Source organism: Canis lupus, chromosome 36 (genome assembly GCF_048164855.1).
Source record: "Canis lupus baileyi chromosome 36, mCanLup2.hap1, whole genome shotgun sequence".
NCBI classification, from domain to species: Eukaryota; Metazoa; Chordata; class Mammalia; order Carnivora; family Canidae; genus Canis; species Canis lupus.
The window spans coordinates 16,686,699-16,705,410 of record NC_132873.1 but is presented as its reverse complement, the minus strand read 5'-3'; the positions used below and the strand labels follow the sequence as shown (position 1 = coordinate 16,705,410).

The window sequence follows — 18,712 nt, the reverse complement described above, 5'->3', positions numbered from 1 at the left end:
TTCTGTAATTTTACCATATACATTTAAATCGATGATTTAATTTTCTAACATTGCTGACATTGCTCAAGAAGTTTCCAAGAGGAGCATCTGATTGAGAAATAAGGGATCGAGAGAAATGAGAGCTGGGACGGGTAAGATCTGACACTTAAACTCAAGAGCACCTCCTTGGCCTCTGAGGGTTTCTGCCCAGCATCCTGCAGGTTTTTAGCTGCCCCTTGTCATCAGAGGTTCGTCCTTTGCCACCGTCCCCATCTCTCCGTCACTCATATATCCAGCTCTTCTAGATTCCTCCAACGCAACTGCTCATCAGAACCCTTGGCTAGGGTGGGCGTCCCGGGGCACTTCCTCAGCACTGAGCATATGTGCCCTCTCTGGTCTTTCATCTGTTTCTTTGTCCCCTCGGCTGGTTGGTTAAGATGCCAGACGATACACATTGAGCCTCATACCTTTCTGTAGGTGCTTGGTGCTCGGGGGGTTCCTATACCACTGTCACCAGATGGCCCTCTGGGCTAGGCTAACGTTATGAGTTTCGTCTGTCCAGATTCAGAACTATAGAGGAACGATGAGAGGATTATTTCTTAATTTGGCTTCTAAAAGCAATTCTGAGTGCCTGCCCCTGACAAATGAAATTTTCCCCTGGAGCTATTTCTTTCCACGAGAAATAGTACCTAGAGAGGAACAAATGGATTTAAATGTAGTATTTTCCACCATCTTGATTTTCCAGGTTATTTTTTAATGGTGGTGATGAAAGTAATTAACAATTTAATCCATTTGTTGTTGCTGCTGCTGCTGATACTTTTTTTTTAAACGTCCACTGAGTGTGTTCCATGCCTGCTTACAAGGGACTGTAAAAAATCGCTAAAATCCAGCAGGTATTTTTCTGTTTCTGGTTTTACCAAATCGTAGTTCACTAAACCTCCCTTAACTTAATCAACTAAGTAGAGAATTCCCCAATGAGATGTTAGGGCAGGATAAGTATGTTGTAAATAAAACAATTAAAGGGCTAGTTTACACCTCATCAACTTGCTTAACCACCTGATAACAGTTAACTACAGACTTTCCTCATAAAACGCACGGAGCAAGGAGGTTAGTTAGAGTCCACGTTTTCAGAAAGGGGACACACCTTCCCTTTCTTTACCTGAGGTCTGGGGTTCCTGGGCCAGGGGTTTGCACAGTATCGTCTTGTTGGCCAGGACAATATCTGCATGACGCCTCTCATGAGGAATGCAAATTCCCATCCAGAAATCCCATGAGGCAAGGCAGGCTTCCCTTCATAACTATAACCTTTGAGACACCGGAGTCATATAAGATCTTAGATTGTTTTTACCCCAACTTTTCCCCAGCGTGCTTTCAGTCATATCACTGCACTCTCTCTTGTGAGAAGAAAAGCACGTATTACTTTACAGATGGAGAAACCAAGGCAGAGATAAGTGAAGAAGTCCAGCCAGGGGCCCCAGCAGAGGTCAGGCTGAAATGCAGCAATGTGACCGCAAGTTGGTTTGGATGGGAGCCTGTGTGGTTTCCCGGAAGGGTCCTGACATTGTAACCCTGGGTGACTCACTGGGAGCCACCTATTCATTTTACAGAGTTGAAGATAAGGTCTAAGAGAGTAAAATGGCTGGTCTGAAACCCCTGGGATATGATCCAGTCTTTGCAGTTGCTACCTGGGGTCCCTTCTCCACACTGCAGCTCTCTCTTGCACAGAGGCCTTGACGGAGAATTTATTTTTAAAGATTTACAGGTGGACCATAATGGTAACAGAAATTTCAGTGTACTTCCCAGGTGGGGAATTTGGATAACGTGCACCTGTAAAGCGGAGGCTGTGACCTGAGTGCGGCAATGCAGAAATGGGGGAGGCGGGGGCGTATTCCCATGAAGCAAGGGCTGTGGCCCTAAGAGCTTTAGGGGTAGGTGGGAGCCTTCCAGGAAAGAAGCAAGCAGGAGGACAGCCTGAGGAGGACTAAGCCTTACCCTCCGGGGGTAGCTCCAGCTGAATATCATCTTAAAGGAAGGCAAAGCCTGAATTTAAAGAAACAAGAAAGCTGAATTTTTATGTGAAAGCCCTCAATATTCAGATGTCGGCTACTAGCTGAATTTTTTTTAAATGTGTGAAGCCCTTTCTCTCTCCACATATATATACATACATATACATGTATATCCATGCCATACAAGAATACTGAATATAGTGAATATAAATACATATAAATGTATGTGGTGTGTGTATATATATACATACACACATTCATTGTATAGACCTGTAGGTTGCAATGTGTGTTGGAGGATTTCCTGCACCAATGCATACTAATGTGGAGTGGGACATAAGGGGTCTGTGAGCACTCGCTCATAAATTTTAGATTTCCTTACAAATTTATTTACTTGCTCATTCTAGGTCTTGGGGCAGGTACCTTAAACTCCATATAGAAGGTGCAGTTTTATTTTTTTTTTAATGACTTATTGTGACTTCAAATTCAGCAAGTATCGAGGATCTCAGTGTCATTGATATGTATATTCTTACTCAGTTTCTGCAAGGGGAGGAAAGACAGTCATACTACCCCCATTTTACGTGTGAGGTCACTGATGAGGTTCAGGAAGAGTCAAGGCACCTGGCTCGTATTTCTGTGAGGTCCCTTGCCCAGTCCCAGCGCCCTCTCTGTCTCGGAGTCCCCTACTCTCCCCGCTACACAGAAGTGCATCCCGAGAGCACCTCCCACCCTCACAGGCAGATGAGAGCTAGTTCCAGGAAGGCTGGCAGGCCTGAAGGCTTCGGGTGCACAACAGTAAAGGTGTACAGCCAGGAATCCCATCTCTCTTGAAGTTCGAAAACAAGCTGGCATGGGGCAAATGGTAAATAACATTTTATTTGGTAATGGCTCTTTAGTTTTAAATCACTTCGGCATTTACTTTTAATTAATTTCTTTAAATTAGACGACTCAAACATGTAAATATTTGCTTTTTTATGATAAGCTTTTATTTAAATTATTAAAGCTTCAGTTTCGTGACTAATTTGAAGAAGTGAAGTTGTCACCGTGCTGATAATAGACTGCATGTGCTAAAACAGAGGGAAATCACTTCATTTGGCACATAGGCTGGCACCAAATATGGCTGAGAGCTAGGCGGCACTCAGAGAAATAGAAGCCAGGGTGAATTTACAGTTTTCTTCAAATTGCTCAAGGAATAAATCAATAAATCAGGGAGTTAGAGAACAAATGTAGGATGAAATAACATCTGAAGGAGCTCACTCACAATAAAAGCTTGTCTTGCTCTGTCTTTTTTAAAAGCACTCATCAATGGCTCCGGATCCACATATTAGTTCACTAAAAGACCTGGAGGTGGGAGGGGATGGTGGAAAGGCTCAGGACAATAACTGTATAAGAACACTGGAGACAAAAAAAAAGAAGATGATGATGATGATGATGATGATGATGAAGACAGAGTCGTGATGAGAGCAGAGTAATTTCATAGCCCCAATCAGTGTGAGCTATGATAAGTCTTGATTTGCTAGCTGCCCAATTTTACCAGCATCAAAGGCAAGCATGGAACCCTAAGAAGCTGGACTGACGGGCTATACTACGGCAGAAAGGGAAATAACAAAGAATGCTCTGATTTCAATAAAAGGAGATTTGAAAGTAAAAGGCTTGTCATGGCATTAATAACCTGCCTTACCAGCCATGTAATGATCAGTGAGAGGATGAAGAGACCCAGGCCAGCCGGGCAAGCTCAGCGCTAGTCATCGGCACCTAAGACTCTCTTAATAACTTTTATTATTTGTTGAAAATCACTTCGACAATATAGTTCAGCAACCTTTGTGCTATAGATCCATTTCATCTGCAAAAACGAAAGCTGAATTGAATGTGATATTACATAGAACCTGTCATGCCAGTGCTATCTCCAAAGCTCTCTGCCCAATAACGAGCTGGATTCCAGACAGGCAGACTGAGTGAGGCCAGGGGCTAAGCTGCCTGCATGCCCACCGGGCCCAGCCTCGGGCTTTGGCACCTGCTTAGCACAGACAGGAGATGGAGACCCAGAATTACCCTCTGCACTTTGGTGAAAATTGTCATGAGGGCCTTCAACTCCACATCAAAATTGCTACGGGGAGGCCAAAAGTGCTTCCATTTATTATCTGGTGGAATTTGGAGCACAGGCCCATAGCCTCGCTGCTGGGCATCGAGGAGATTGTGAGACTATAAATTTCCAAATTCTACCCAAGTACAACTGTGGCTGAAACCATGACCAAAATCCAGACTACCCCTGACTGGAGCTCTGGGAGCAGGCCATACTTCCTAAAGTATGTCCCCCTTCAACAGAGGATGGGATCATGTCACTACCGAGAGCAGGATGAGGAAAGCCCTTTCCTCAGGAAGCCTGTACAAAGGTGAAACCCAGGCGGTATGTGGAGGTCCTGAGCTCAAACTCTTTCTACCCAAAGTGAATCGAGCTCTCCTCATCTTTATTTATTGTTTAAGATATTTATTTATTTGAGAGAGAGAGAGAGCACAAGTGGGGAGGAGAGGGAGAAACAGGCTCCCACTGAGCAGGGAACCCAATACAGAACTCAATCCCAGGACCCCGGGATCATGACCTGAGCTGAAGGCAGATGGCCAACCAACTGAGCCACTTAGGTACCCCTGTCCTCATCTTTATTATTTTTTTAAGATTTTGTTTATTCATGAGAAACACAGAGAGGAGAGAGAGAGAGAGAGGCAGAGACTCAGAGGGAGAAGCAGGCACCATGCAGGGAGCCCTACGTGGGACTTGATCCTGGGTCTCCAGGATCACACGGTGGGCTGAAGGCGGTGCTAAACCGCTGAGCCACCTGGGCTGCCCTCTCCTCATCTTTATATTGGCCCCTGGTCTTTAACCACCTTATAAATTAAATACTAATACTAACATGCTCATTTCTTAAGGCAGAAAGTGAACCCAGAGTTTTAAGAAATACATAAGCCTCACCTAGTCTTCTGAATTTGAGAGAAAAGATTACCTGATGTTAAGGGAAAAAAGGAAGGGGGGCGGGGAACTTATGGCAGACCTTATATTCAGATACAAGCAAAAAATTCTTACCCCCTGTCAGGATTTAAATTTGAGAATATCACATCCAAAAAAGGTAAATGATCATCACACAGTCCCCAAAAGAAAACTGATCTCACCTGTCTTTACAAACTGTGCCATGTTTTCATTTGAGAGCAAGTACGATGTGTTCAAAATTGCTTCCAAGTTGGTGGCAACTGGCTTGATGGTCACAAAATTCAGCTGTCCTTTGGATTCTGGCTCTACGATGCTGAACTGCTCTTCTGTGAAGCTGGCCCACAGCTCCGCCTGCCTGTCTGCTAGTCCTAATATATTATTGCTAATCCAGCAGAAAGGAGATCTGAGCTGAAAGTAAGGTTGAACAGTGAGCATGGATAGCCAAGAACACTTAAAAGAGCATTTTCTAGAACCCAATGTTTGGCTGGAGAGTGGATGATAGAGAGGAGTCTCCATTTCTGGTATAGCTGACCATGTAGATTGTCATTCTCCAAAGGGACCACTGGAGGAGCAGATTTGGGGGAGGTAATTATTTAATTTTGTACCTGTAAGGTCTGAGGTGCCTAAGGAACCTCCAGGCAGAGTCATCCCACCCATCCCACAGGTAACTCACATCACTCTCCTCCAAATCCTACTGAATGAAAAAAAATCACACTCCTAGTCCTCTCCACAGTGCCTCTGGCATTTGGGTCCTCCATGACCAGCCTCCAAATGGCCTCTCGACCCTGAACAGCTCCTTACCCACCCACTGTTCCCCAGGCAGCGTCAGCCAAATGTCTGCAGTTGCTCTCACCTACCACTCCTGGGCACATCGTGAGCAGTGAGAAGCAAGAGAGGTTAGAGGCTGCAGGGTCTAACTCAGTGGTTAAGCATGCAGCCTCCGAGTCAGTTGGCCTGGGCTTGAATCTGGGCCTTGCTACTTCCTGTGCGACTTGGGTCTAGTTACTTAACCTCTCTGTTCTTTAGTTGCCTTCCTTGCAAAGCAGGGATAGTCCTAGTACCTACCTTGTACAGCTGTCAAAAGGAACAAACACGTGAATGTGGAGAAAATGCTTAGGATGGAACCGGCCTGCTGTAGGCCCTCAGGAAAGTGCACCAGTGGCTTCAGACTCTGCGCTTCTAAATCAGGCTTCTGAAGCTTATTCCTGAGCTCATCAAGGATGGCAGTGGCACTCTTCTCAGCACTTACAGTCCTGCTTCTGAATTGCAGAGTAAGAAAATTGCAGTGGCAGGATTCTCTCAGGTCTAAAGGAAATAATGCAGAAAGAAGCCCTTCCCGACATGCGCACCTGCACACACACACACACACACATCACAACCACGGAAGTATTTAAAACTCCTTCACTGTGGTCCTTGCCCTTAGTGAAGAGGGATTCTGATGATCTAAGACTGTAGGTGGTTTACACCAAAATCTTCCTATTGCCCAGGCCTTAAAAATTAATGGCAGAGGAACAGGGGCAGGTGAAGATGTAGCCGTGATAGGAATATCTGACTATCTTCGGATAAAACACATGAGCATCTTATCCATAAATTGCATGTGCAACTCTGAAAATTTATATAATCTGAATTGATCAAGAAAAAGCAACCCTCATGAACAGTGTGTTTTTTCCCCTAGAATGTCCTGTCTCAGGCAGTAACCATGGACAAGAAACCGTGTAGTGCTTCTCCTAAGGGGCAGGCAAAATTGTCTTTAGAATTCAGGACCCTTCACTCTTGAACCTGTTGGCCCTCCAAGTCTGACCTTGAAATGATGCCGTTGTCTCTTGCATGACAATTGGATGAAATCCTCAGTGTTTAGATAATGAAATTCTGAGACTACTGTTACCATAGAAAGGGAAAGATGATTTGAGTGGCCTGACAAGTTAGGATGATTTGTCCCTTTGGTTGCCATTCTCTTTAAATAAAACCTCTCCTGTGGTTAAAAGACCATAGGGTAATTACATGCAGCTATTGCTCAGATGGGTTTCATGACTTTTTTGTGGTCACTCACAACAGCCTGGCTTTCCACGGGATTCCTTCTCCTCATAAGCTTTCATGCAGCCCTTCCTAATTGTCCTCAGCACCCACTGGAAACCTCACACCCCCTCACAACGGAAGTTATTTTGGCAGGACCGTTTTTTAGGGAATACCTCCCACCATATGAAAGGATGAAACACTCTTAGGGGCCCTTTTTCAGATAACATCTGCTAAAGGGTTACATCAGATCCCTTCTTTGTGGGACGTGCAGTTAGTTAGTAACTACGTTCTTGTGTTTACGGTCATTGTTGAAAAACATACACACACAAAGGAATTATGTGGGCGATTGACATTACTGTCTTAAACTGTTATAGAAATGTCCTCTGAGCACTGAGTCATTATCATTCCACCTTCATTTTCTTCGCAAACATTTCCTTGGTGTTAACAAGGGCCAAAAGCATCTACCGATCAATCTCTTTTCACACCAGTTCTTAATAAACAGTAAGAGCCTTCTCCTCAAAACACAATGAGAAATGTGAGTGATGGAAAGGAGATTTTCTTCCAGAACCATTTCTATCATACTGGCCATCAAATGATCATTCTGCCTTATGATTCCATAAAATCTGCAGAAATCAACACTATGTAACGCACATGGCAGAGGGCTCTGCTTATCCTGGCCAACCACGCTCATGCCTGGATGGAGGGTGAAGGCTGGCAACTGGAAACCTGACACTGAAGGAATTCCAAACAAACTAAAAGCATCTCTGTCTGCATAACACAGGCAACTCAAGCGCCTGCAAGTGTATGAGTTTGTGCTGAGCTTCTTTTAGCTTTGCCATATTTGTAGAACTCTAGAGCAAAGCATCAGCTTCAGCTCAGCTGCTAAATAATCCACGCATGGCATGCTTGAGAGGAGAATGGCTTTGCCAGATGTCCACTTTCTGCCAAGGGGTACAAGTACCTCGATCAGCACCGGGAGTTTCACATCATGTTACTTCCTCCCATTTGAACCCCACATTTGGCCACCGTGGGCTGTTACCAAAAAAGGAAATCCACAAAGGCCACCTCGGAAGTTAAGAAATTGTCTTTGTTTTAGCTGCCAATAGCACGTGGTTACTTTACGGAAATTAAGAGGAGCGTTAGTCTGCCTTTTGGAAGCTTTGCTTTAAGTGAGAGACCCCATGCTTATGCCTAAGGTGGACACAGTCAGCTTTTCTCATAAATTCTTAATGACTTTCACACTTTTTTACTGCCTATCTTGTTTTCATGCCCGCTAATCTTATCCCTCCTCAGAGCAGACTCTCTTCTAGTCACTAATGTGTCTCAAGCTCAGTTGTTTCTCCCAGCTGCTCTTGAAACTCACCTGCCCTTCCTTCTCCTAAAAGGAGCTCACTGGATGGAAGACTGAAGCTCAGTGTTGAGGCATTTAGGTGAATTATGATCAGCCCTGCATTGCAAGGATTTGTTACTGATACTCGAGTTGAAGGTTGCAAATAATTTATTTTGATAGATTACAACAGACTTGGGTTTTCTCCCTCGATAATGTTGCTCCCACTCACTTGAATCCCCTTGTTCTTTCTTGAGTGGGAGGGAAGGGCGTTGTGTTCCCACAGGTGGTAGAGAAGTTTGCATAATCCTAGCTTCTGCCTCTCTTGGGCTCGAGTGGCTTATATGAAAGTCATCCATCATGCGTTTTCTGGTGAAGAAAAGGTTGGGAAGTGCTGTGACAGATGGGAAGTGGACCTCACCTCTATGTTTGGTTCATGTTTATCAGCCCTCAAGTCCAGGTACTTGCAGCTGTGGTGATTGCACCTGCCTTTCACCTTTGACATCACTTCCCTAAGGCCTTTATTTGAGACCCTGTGTATTTTTAAATACATACATTACAGTGTTCCTAGATTATTGTGTTTATGACAGAAACAAAGAAAATGTCTTTGCTGGATGATAATGAGCACAGTCCTTAACTGGTTCTTGAATAGATACACTTAACCTGTACTACTTAATCATGCTGACCTTACTAGTAAGTCGGGGTGATTAAATTTGAGCCCAAGATTTATTAAGCACATACTATGTTTCAAGTCTATAGAAGACAACAGAGTATACTTTTGTTCTGGGCCAACAAGACAAATATAATAACCCAAGCCCTGATAAAGCTTATAGTCTTTCGGTGTTGGACCCAACCCAACCCTTTTTTTTTCAGCCCACCATCTTTTTCTCCTTCCCTCCTTTCTTCTTTAAAAATTAGAGACCATATAATGTGCATGTAATGTACAACATGATGACTCTAGCTAACACTGCCTTATGATGTATAAGAAAGTTAAGGGTATAAATCTTAAGGGTTCTTATCACGAGGAGAATCTCTTCCCTTTATCATTTTCTTCTTTCTTTTCTTTTTGTCATATCTCTATGAGGAGATGGATGTTAGCTGAAACTATTGTGGTAATCATTTCACAATATCTGTAAATCAAGCCATCATGCTGTACACCTTAAACTTACACAGGGATGTATGTCAATTATTTCCCCCAATAAAATTGGGGGATTGGGGAAATGGAGACCAGTCTTACCTGGACCATTACCAATCTCTGGCTCTCATTGAGGGTCTGCTATTTCCTTTAACTTTTCTACCTACCGACCTATTGCCACTCCTTCCTCACGTCTGACCCTCTGTGGTTATTGTGCATGCTTATGGGATTTCAGTTTACCTTAAACCCTCTTTAACAAATTCAACACACCTTTATGGAGCACCTTGGATGTGCAAAGCCATGTGCTAAGCTCAGAGGGAGATCAGTAAATCTATGAGACTCAGTTCCTTGAAGATGCTTGCGCTCTAGTGCGGAATATAACTAGTCTCTCACCCACACGAGGTGAGAATGACCTACTGGGTGAGTGTAGAAAAAAGAAATTTTCTTTGCAGCTGAGGAGGAGAGGGGAGGTGAAAGCAGGGGCAGATGGGAAGATTCAGAATTGCTCATGGACCTTCATCTATTCCAGTAAGTATAGCCACCTCATTCCTAGCTGAAAGGTTTTGCCACTGACTCAGTCTTTCCAATACTGAGCCCTTTCCCCATACAGGATTGTCCTAGCAAATGTAGGAGCTTGCCTTCCAGCCTTCCATAGAGTGAAGACTGGTGGTACCCCGGAGCTGGCTATCTTACCTGCTTAGCCTCTGATTTTCAGCCCCTTTTTTGTTTAATGAAAAACAGTGACACACTGAGCTGGCAAAAAGAGGAACATCTCATGTAAAGAAAGTGATTGTTATTGTTTCTTCACATATCAGCACCATGCAGTCTTGTCATGTTTAGGCTTACAGGTAAGCATTCATTATTGCATGCATCTGCATCTATGTGATTGGAAACTTTATAACTGAGATAGTTCCTATGAGTTTTCCAAACAAAAGCTGAAACCTTTTGGCTTCCAGAAACGAGCCTAATCAAGAATAAAATAGGAAAAAAGCAAACAGTGAAAAAGAAAAATAACCCCAAATTTAATAGATATTTTCATGATAGCTTCCTCAAAGAGTAATATCATAAAGAAAGCAAATATAGACTCGTTCCTTCTTCCTTAGGTAAATACAGTTCCTGAATGAGATTTTCAATTGAAAGTTTTCTAAGAAAAATAATAAAATAAAACTCCTGAGGTCACCTGCATAATGACGGGTCTCGAAGTATTAATACAGTTGCTGTTTGAGTCCTGTTTTCCTCATAGCCTCTGGAGGAGGCTGCCTCTAGGTTTCTCAGGGTTGGCCGGTAACATGTCACATCAGTCGCTGTGATAAGCACTTGTTAGGCCCCAGAATCAGTTGGTTTCTGTGCTTTCCTACAGACACTAAATTTCACCCAAATAAAGAAACTACGAAAGGGGAACTCAAAGTCAACAAAGCTAAAATTTCAGCTCCTTATTCTTTCTTTATCAGGTTAATGAGGAGGGCTGCATTTTTCCCCCCTGTTTAAAAATCTTCCTTTTGTGTGTGTGCATGTCAGTGTGTCTGTGTGCACATATACACACACACACAATATTCACAAGCCCTTCGAAGTTGCTCTGGCAAAAGTCTGTAGGAAAGGCTTGATTTTGAGGAAAAAGTTATTATAAACAATAGCAGCCCCCCCCCCATCAAAGAAAGAAAATTTTTCCAGCACTCTTTGAACCTTAAACATTGTTTTTATAGGCCAGCTCATTGTTTTTCTTCTCTATGAAAAATTAAAAACAATAACTGTTTTGATGAGTTCTCCGGGAAAAGACAGTTTCCATGATTTCATTTCTTGACAAAGAACAGCTACCTCACTTGGTTTCTGCCCCATGTAAGCAAACTCCCAGCTGTAAAACCTCCCATCAGAGGAAGGGACACGGGACCACAAGACTCTCCCCACCTGCCCGGGGAGACCGGCTGCCCCCCAGGTGTGAGAGGTGGATGAGTCGCAGGGGTGAGGTGTGGGAGAAGAGATAACGACTGCCCCCCACCGTGTGGGCGCAGCCTGTGCTGTCACAGCAACATTCAGGGTGGCATCTGCCGTCACCACTTGATCTGGGTTGTCTCTTCAAAAATTAAAAAAAAATAATAAAAAAAACAAGGTGTGCCTGTCTTTTATAATGTTCTGTTTAAAAGGAGAGAAATCTCCGTGGAGAGAACAGGACCCTAAAAGTCCAAGGCCTGGAATTCCTCCTTTCTCTCTTTCCATTTTAAACAGGAAACATTCCCACTAAGAGGGTCCGGAGGGAGCGTTGGTTGTGTGTTCATTTTAAGGCAGATAATGTTTGTGTGTTGCAAATGTCAGTGATTTATCCCAAGGGCTTAAAATGAGTGCAGAAAAACCACATGTTTCACTTCATGCAGAGAAATGGCTTCAGTAGATTTCGAGAGAAAGCACAGGTTTAGGATATTTTTTTAAGTGTTTCGGAAATCTCTAACATGAACCAAAAGGAAATAGAAATGAGAGCGGGGGGGGGGGGCGGTTGTGGAGCGAGGGGAGGCTTAAAATATTTTATGACAAAAGATACAATGAATGCTGGAAGTTTTGTAAATCAAAAGTAAAATTCTAAAGGAAAGGGAAGATGTAACCCTGATCCTTGATTTCCCAAGGCTGGAGTGACAGATTATGCATTTGTGCTCTATTTGTCATGGGCAATTTACAATAGAGCAAAGCAAACTGCACTGAATAATAGCAGTTGATGCTATAATAACTTGTACACAAACAATTTAATTTTTTTATCTGAAAACTCTAACTAAATTACCCCAAGCTCAAGGATCTTTCATTATTCTACGTAGCCAAATTAAGACATCAAAAAGTAGAGAGCGAGTTCTATTGTTCACCCTTATGAATGTGTGTTCACAATGCTACTTTCCGCATGCACCCAAGCTTGGAGCTTGTCAAACCTTCATTGATTTGGGGGAACTTACAGAGCTATTTTAACATCCAGCTCTGCAGATTACAGGGTGATTTTGACCCTCATTGACAGTGCTTGATTAACCGCAGACACTGTATTCTTATAGCTATGTCATTTCTTTCAAGTGCTCTACCAATTTGTGCTCTGACATTGAAGAGCTTTTCATTAATTATTATTGTTGCTCCCCCCCCCCCTTTAAAACATTATAAAAGGGAGAGTGCTAGAAAGTGGGAAGGATCCAGTGATGGTAGTGGTGAATATGCACACAGAAGGTTTATAGGATTTTAAGAGCCGCAACAGAACTCATCTGTTTAACCCCAGGCTAGATAAGATGCAGTCATCTGTACATTGTTTAGAGACGCATTGCTTCTGTTTCAGCAAATGGTTCAGAGAATGCTTGTTGTCTGAGTAGAGAGATCCAGACAGGGTCACTTTCTGTGAGTGTTTATTCTTGCCCTGGACCTTTCCGTGTGCCTACTCATTACACAACGCAACTTACAGCTGGTTCGGCTCTTCGCAGTCTGCTACCGGCCTGGTGGTGCTTCTTGACTTTGTAATAGAATTGCTTTAGATCGAGGTCCTAGCTGGCTAATTCCCAGCCCTGGGTTAGGACTTTTCGCAGGAATTGTAGAGAGGGGAGGGCACATAGGGATGTGAAAGAAGCTGGCCGGAGTTAGACCAAGAATATGGCCCATTGTAAATAGCACCCCACAGACCGAGCAGAAAAGTGAGGACAGTCCATGGGAACTGTGTAACTCTGAAGAACCTGTGCACTTCTACCTCCAGGTCTGTGACAGGCTTCAGTGAGGCAGCGAAGGGGAGGGGTCAAGTCACCCCAGCCTTAAGAGAGCCAAAGTCTACCTTGCTTAGAAAACCAGTTTGGCCACTATACCAAAGGCCAACACACGGTGGTTTAAACCAGGTGGAAGTATAGATTTCTCTCTCCTGCACCAATCGGAGTGTAAGCAGTCCTGCTGACATGTGGCTCCCTGGTGTCCAGGACTTGGGCCTTTGCCCTCTTGTTGTTCGACCTTCCTCAGCACGTGGCTCTCTCCTTATAGTGTAGAATGGCCACTCCGACGGCCAGCAGGAAGCAGAGAGGGGAAGAAGAAAATTCACCCTCTCCTTTTTAAGGACGCACATCACTCCTCTTCACGCACCATGGGCCAGACCTGGTCTATGACCACACCTAACTACACAAGAGGCTGAGCAATGGGGTCTTCAGCTGGGCGGCCCGCTTAATAGCTGCTGATCTGTGTCTGTTCTTCTCTTTTCAGGGGAGGACCAGCCGATCCTATAGACTATCTGACGGCAGCACCTCGAGGGCTCTACAAGGAAAGGGAGCTTCCATATTACCCTGGGGCTCATCCCGTGCACCCTCCCAAAGGGAGCTACCTCCGTCCCCCGGATCTGAGGGTTGCAGACCTCCGGTATCCTCAGTATTACCCTCCTCCGCCAGCCCCCCAGCCTAAAGGACCCTTCCGACAAGATGTTCCACCTTCCCCTCCTCAGCACCACAGAGTGGCCTACCAGGAAATGGGTAGACCAGGGCCCCGAGGGGGCAGCCCAGACCAGTACCCCTACCGCGCCCAGGATCCCAGGCAGAAGAACCCCATGACTGCAGCCGTGTAGCTGAATACCACCGAGCTCAGCCCAGCCCAGAAGGGCGACATCTGACATCACCTTCGCCCTCCCTAGACTCTTAAGGCCTTCCTCCTGTCCAGAAGTCTCCATGGTACAGATAGGTTTTGCTCACCGAGGTTGCAACACTTGACTGCTGACCAGAGGGGAAAAGGAGAGGACAGGAGGGTGGGAGAGAAAGGACAGGAGTCACAAAGACAGCACTGCCTGGGATTTGAAATATGTTTAGAATCTCTCAGTTGAGGGCAAGTGGCAGTTGAGCAGGCAAATACCAATGGAGACATAGCACACGGGGCCTCCCTGGCGTACATGAGCCGCACAGAATGGGCAACACGGAGGCAGTCTCAGAGGCTCAGCCTCAGCCCCCTTATTAAAGTTAAGTCTGAAGCGTGGCTGCAAATATGGGCGTCTTCAATGAGGAGGGTTTTTTTTTTTTCATTGAGAAAACAAAATAACAGCAAACATGACTTGTGATCTCCTTGAAATGTTTATACCCAGAGGAAGACTGCATTTCTCTCTTTGCAGAATTTCCCAGGCTCCCAGTACCACTTGTTTGGTTATGAGTATCTTAGATTTCCTTGCTTTTTATATTTAAAAGAAAATCAGATATGAATGCAGTATTAGTGTCCTGGGAGAATGTGCAAAACTAGTCAGAGCTTCCAGAAGGAATATATTCTGAGGGCCAGGTTGAGAGGGCCAAAACTCCCGTGGTCCTCCTCCCCAAGTTCCAGGCATGATAACACAGAGATATCCAACTTCATAATCCTCCCCAAATCTCCTGCCTGTAATTACTGTAACTGGAGCCTCTACTTTAAGGCTCCCACTTGAGGGCTAAAATGTAATTGGGAAAGAGAGGGCCCCACTGGTTAGGTCGCACAGGAAGTGATGCCCTGGAGATGTCAATTCATTGCACAATCAGTGCCAAATAGTGCCATCTGCACCTGGGGACAGGGAAGGGCTGATGTGGCCATTGGGCGTGATAACCAGGAGGTAGTAGATGGCAGTGACTGTGTGTGTGTGTATGTGTGTGTGTGTGTGTGAAGGCACGTGAGTTACCAGTATGGAGAATGTGAGATAAAAATGCTTCCTGAAAAGTTTGATGAGGAAGGAAATAAAAAGGAAAAAAAATCAGAAGGGAAAGGAAAAGAGTTATAAAATGTGATCATGATCTGTCTGCTGTATTTCAGTAACAAAAATCAGGGCATCTCCAATTGGGAATAGAAAGTCTTAACGGCTCTGAAAAGCTGACACCCCACCCTCCAAAACCCATCACATCCCCTTTGAGTTTTGCAGGGATTTTCTACTTACTCCAGTAGGACTTCTGACACTTCCAACCTGACCCAAGTGAGGACACAACAAAAGCCTGAGACGCAGCAAAACTCAGGAGCAGCAGCGTGAATTGTTCACAGTGACGCTCAAGAGACTTTAAGTCTCTGCCACTCCTTCTCCATTCCCTCCAAAAAAAAAAGTCTTAAGTTCAATTTAGACACATTTTGCCTGAGATTAGAATACCTCTGACTGACAGGGTTTAATAAATTATAATATTATTGAATATATGGAATATCCAATCCCATTTAGTCTTTTTAGTTTTTTAATTTAAAATAAGAGTTCTGTTTCCAGGAATGAAGCAGCCGCTGGTTGTAGACATAAACAGTGTCATTTACTGGACTTTCAGAGGTATCATTTTCTAAACCACGGTTTACTGATGGCCATCTTAAAAATAGACTGTCAAGCTGGTTTGGGCCACCTGCCACTTCTCTCAAGCTGGCACCCGACCCCGTTTGCAGTCCGTGTGAGGACACGGAGGGTCTCGAGCCCTGGACACCTAGAGGTCACGTCCAGGTGAGCTGCAGGGCTTCTCCACCAGCATGCTGAAGGACATTTTCCCCTCAAACTAAATGAACTTCCAGGAAGAAAATGACAAAGCGAGGGCCGTGCAACGTGTTTAGGAGCACTAAAAATCAGCTCTTCAGTGGGTCTCATAGTTTAACCAGATTTCTCTAGGCTGTTGAACATAGCGGAGCCAGAAGTCTCCTTCTGGGTCAAGGCCAAGGCTGCACGAGGGGCAGCCAGAGGCGGTAGGAGAAGCTGAGATTTGGTGCATACTGGAGGCACAGCCCTCGTTGGAAGCATGCCCATGTTTTCACCACGTCGCCACCTTGGGAGCACCGTACCTCCAGCTTACGGGCTCAGGACATGCTGCTCCAAACATGGTTTTGTGTTGTCTACACAGTCAATAGAACACTGGCTAATCCCGAGGGGGCAGCCAGAGATGCAAAGGTACTATTAACATAGGCCAAAAATAGAGCAGTTTCCTTTTCTTGCTTGAAGTGTAACACGTGCCCTATTTGACCCTGCCCCGAAGAAGCTAACGTGTGTGGTGTGACAGAGGCTCTGCAAGCCAAGCCACAATTAAGAACAGCTCGAATGTAAGCTCTATAAATGCCCGTGTACCAACCCGCCACTTGTCACCGCAGAGCTCTTTCCCAGTATCTAAGAGAACATGTTGTTTAGAGTATTCAGAAGACCAGGCTGTAATCAGTAGGTGCCCAGTAGCAGGAAATAGCCCCCGGTTTGTTTTTGGCCCTGGAAAGACTCAATCAGGTGTCTGCTGGCTGCTCCGAATACTCCTAACCCCTCAGGGACAGAGTGGCACGGTGAGCGGCAAACCCACCAACACACACCCACCTGCTCCCCATCTGACTGCTGGGTTGCTGAGGCCTCGAAATGATGTTTGGGCCTCCAGTCACTAGCTATTTTAAGGAGCTCTGTTTTATCCCTTTCTGCAGGAGGAGAGAGAGGAAAGGGAGCAGATCGTTGAAAACTTTGAGGTGCAGGAGCATTCAGTCCTCTGTCAGGGAAAGAAACGCTGCATCTCACTAACCCCTTGTGCCATCAGACTGTGGCAGTGTCACTCTGGGTTGAAAATTGCTTCCCCACAATATCAAAGCAGTGGATGAAAGGCAATCTCAAAGACAGGAGCATCTTCTTAAGTCATAATTGAGTAACAAACAAAAATTGGAAAATGAAATTACCATGAAGCTCGTTATTCTTAGATTTATAGGTCAACGTGCATTGACCTCCACGGGACGGCGTGGAGCAAAGATTTTATAGTCAAGAGTGGGGTAGACCCACTGTCACCCCATGAAGCCAACTGTGCCTGCTGCTCGATAAAGGAGGTTTGTGGCTTCGTTGTAGCTTTATTTGTGCCACCAACTAGATAAAATTACAACATGATTCATTATTCCCTTTAAAGATTTGTGACCTTGTTGAGCTGTCTTCAGAAAAAAATGCACCTGACAACTTCAGAAGTTGTCATGCCTAAAGTCTAAATACATAAGGATCCAGCCTTTAAAAAGCATTTGTTCCCCCTAACCTATAACCCCAGCATCTGCTTTCTTTGGAGAAACATCTTAGCCTTTCAGGGGGATAGATCTGCAGAGTTTGGATAGGAATGTGTGTCTATAAAATTCCCATAGGCATTGAACTCAGAAAATCCACAATGAACCGCCTTCAAAATTGGTGCTAAATTGGGTAGACACCCTACTGCTTTCTGAGTCCAGGAGCAACAAAAAGTCCAGATTTAGTGCAATTAGGTGGGAGGGAGTTGGATCCAGAAACAGCCACAGGAGTCTTTCTCTGCACACCCAGTTCTCAACCGACTTAGTTGGAAAGGATGCCACAATGAGACCAGAAAGAGGAGTCTCCATAAAGTATCCCTACAAAGTCACCTCTCTGGAAAAAAAAAAAAAAAAAGAGAATAAAAGGTAGATATCTAAAATAAGCCTAGAATCTCATATGCAGCTACTACTTCTAAGGGAAACTCTCTTCTCCCTCATGTCCTTAAATAGTAATAGAATCACACAGCGCCTGACTTTTAAAGATGGGCTTAACTCCCCAGCCTGGAGTGCCGAGTGAACTAACCCCAAAGACTGGCTCCTGACTCAGCTCTGAGAGAGTGTGCTCTTCCCTCTGTGCTGACAGCCGCGCTGTTTACTACTGGAACATAAAAACAAGCCCTACTGTTTATACAGTCACTTCTCCTAGTGTTTTCCTGTGCTTTTATGACACCAAGTCTGTTCATAAGTTCTGAAGATAAATTATGTGAGATCCTATTTTGGCATATGGGGGTGGAGAATGAATTCTTTACAGACTTTTTAGGATGATCCCATTTGTACCACAGAAAACATTTTGGATGTTGTTATATATGAATATATAAATTTTTCTTGTTTTATTTTGCATTAAAATAAAGCTTTATTCAGTCAGTAAGACACCAAGGTGTTGGTTTTCACTCTGTTTCAGGATTTGATGAATGAACAGGTTAGTCTGGTCCTGATGACCCTTGAACAGCAAAGTCACGTGGCAGAGGACATAATGAAAAAGCCTGTCGCATACTGGGCTCCCCAAAAAACACGCAAGATGGAGACGAGCAAGCAGACTGTTTATTTGAGAGAGGACTTGGGGGTCGATACCCACAGAAGGCAGAGCAAGAAAGAAGGGCCGGGAAGAGGGAGAAGCTGAGCCGTGATGTGCTCCCAGTTTAGGCCTCAGCCACCTCCACAGGGAAACCTGGAGCAATCGTGACCCTCCAGACTTGTCCCAACTCGGGACCAAGGAGCTGGACCATTGCCACCACTGTCTCAGTCAGTGGGTATTGGCTACCCCTGCAAGGAGGTGAGAGCCAGGACCGGGCAGTCCTCTTCAGGTG

The 18,712-nt window shown here is 44.7% G+C and overlaps 1 protein-coding gene across 5 annotated transcripts in view; it reads left to right on the top strand.

Annotated features, from left to right (window-relative positions):
- The window catches only part of PARD3B (par-3 family cell polarity regulator beta), a 987,000-nt gene extending 968,723 nt beyond the window's left edge, over positions 1-18,277 (top strand). For all 5 annotated transcript variants that reach the window (XM_072813099.1, XM_072813097.1, XM_072813100.1 and 2 more), the window contains one exon: positions 13,641-18,277. In XM_072813099.1, the coding sequence (XP_072669200.1) occupies positions 13,641-13,995 (355 nt within the window). In that variant the 3' untranslated portion in view covers positions 13,996-18,277. The remainder of the gene's footprint in view (positions 1-13,640) is intronic.
- Positions 18,278-18,712: the final 435 nt, after the last annotated feature.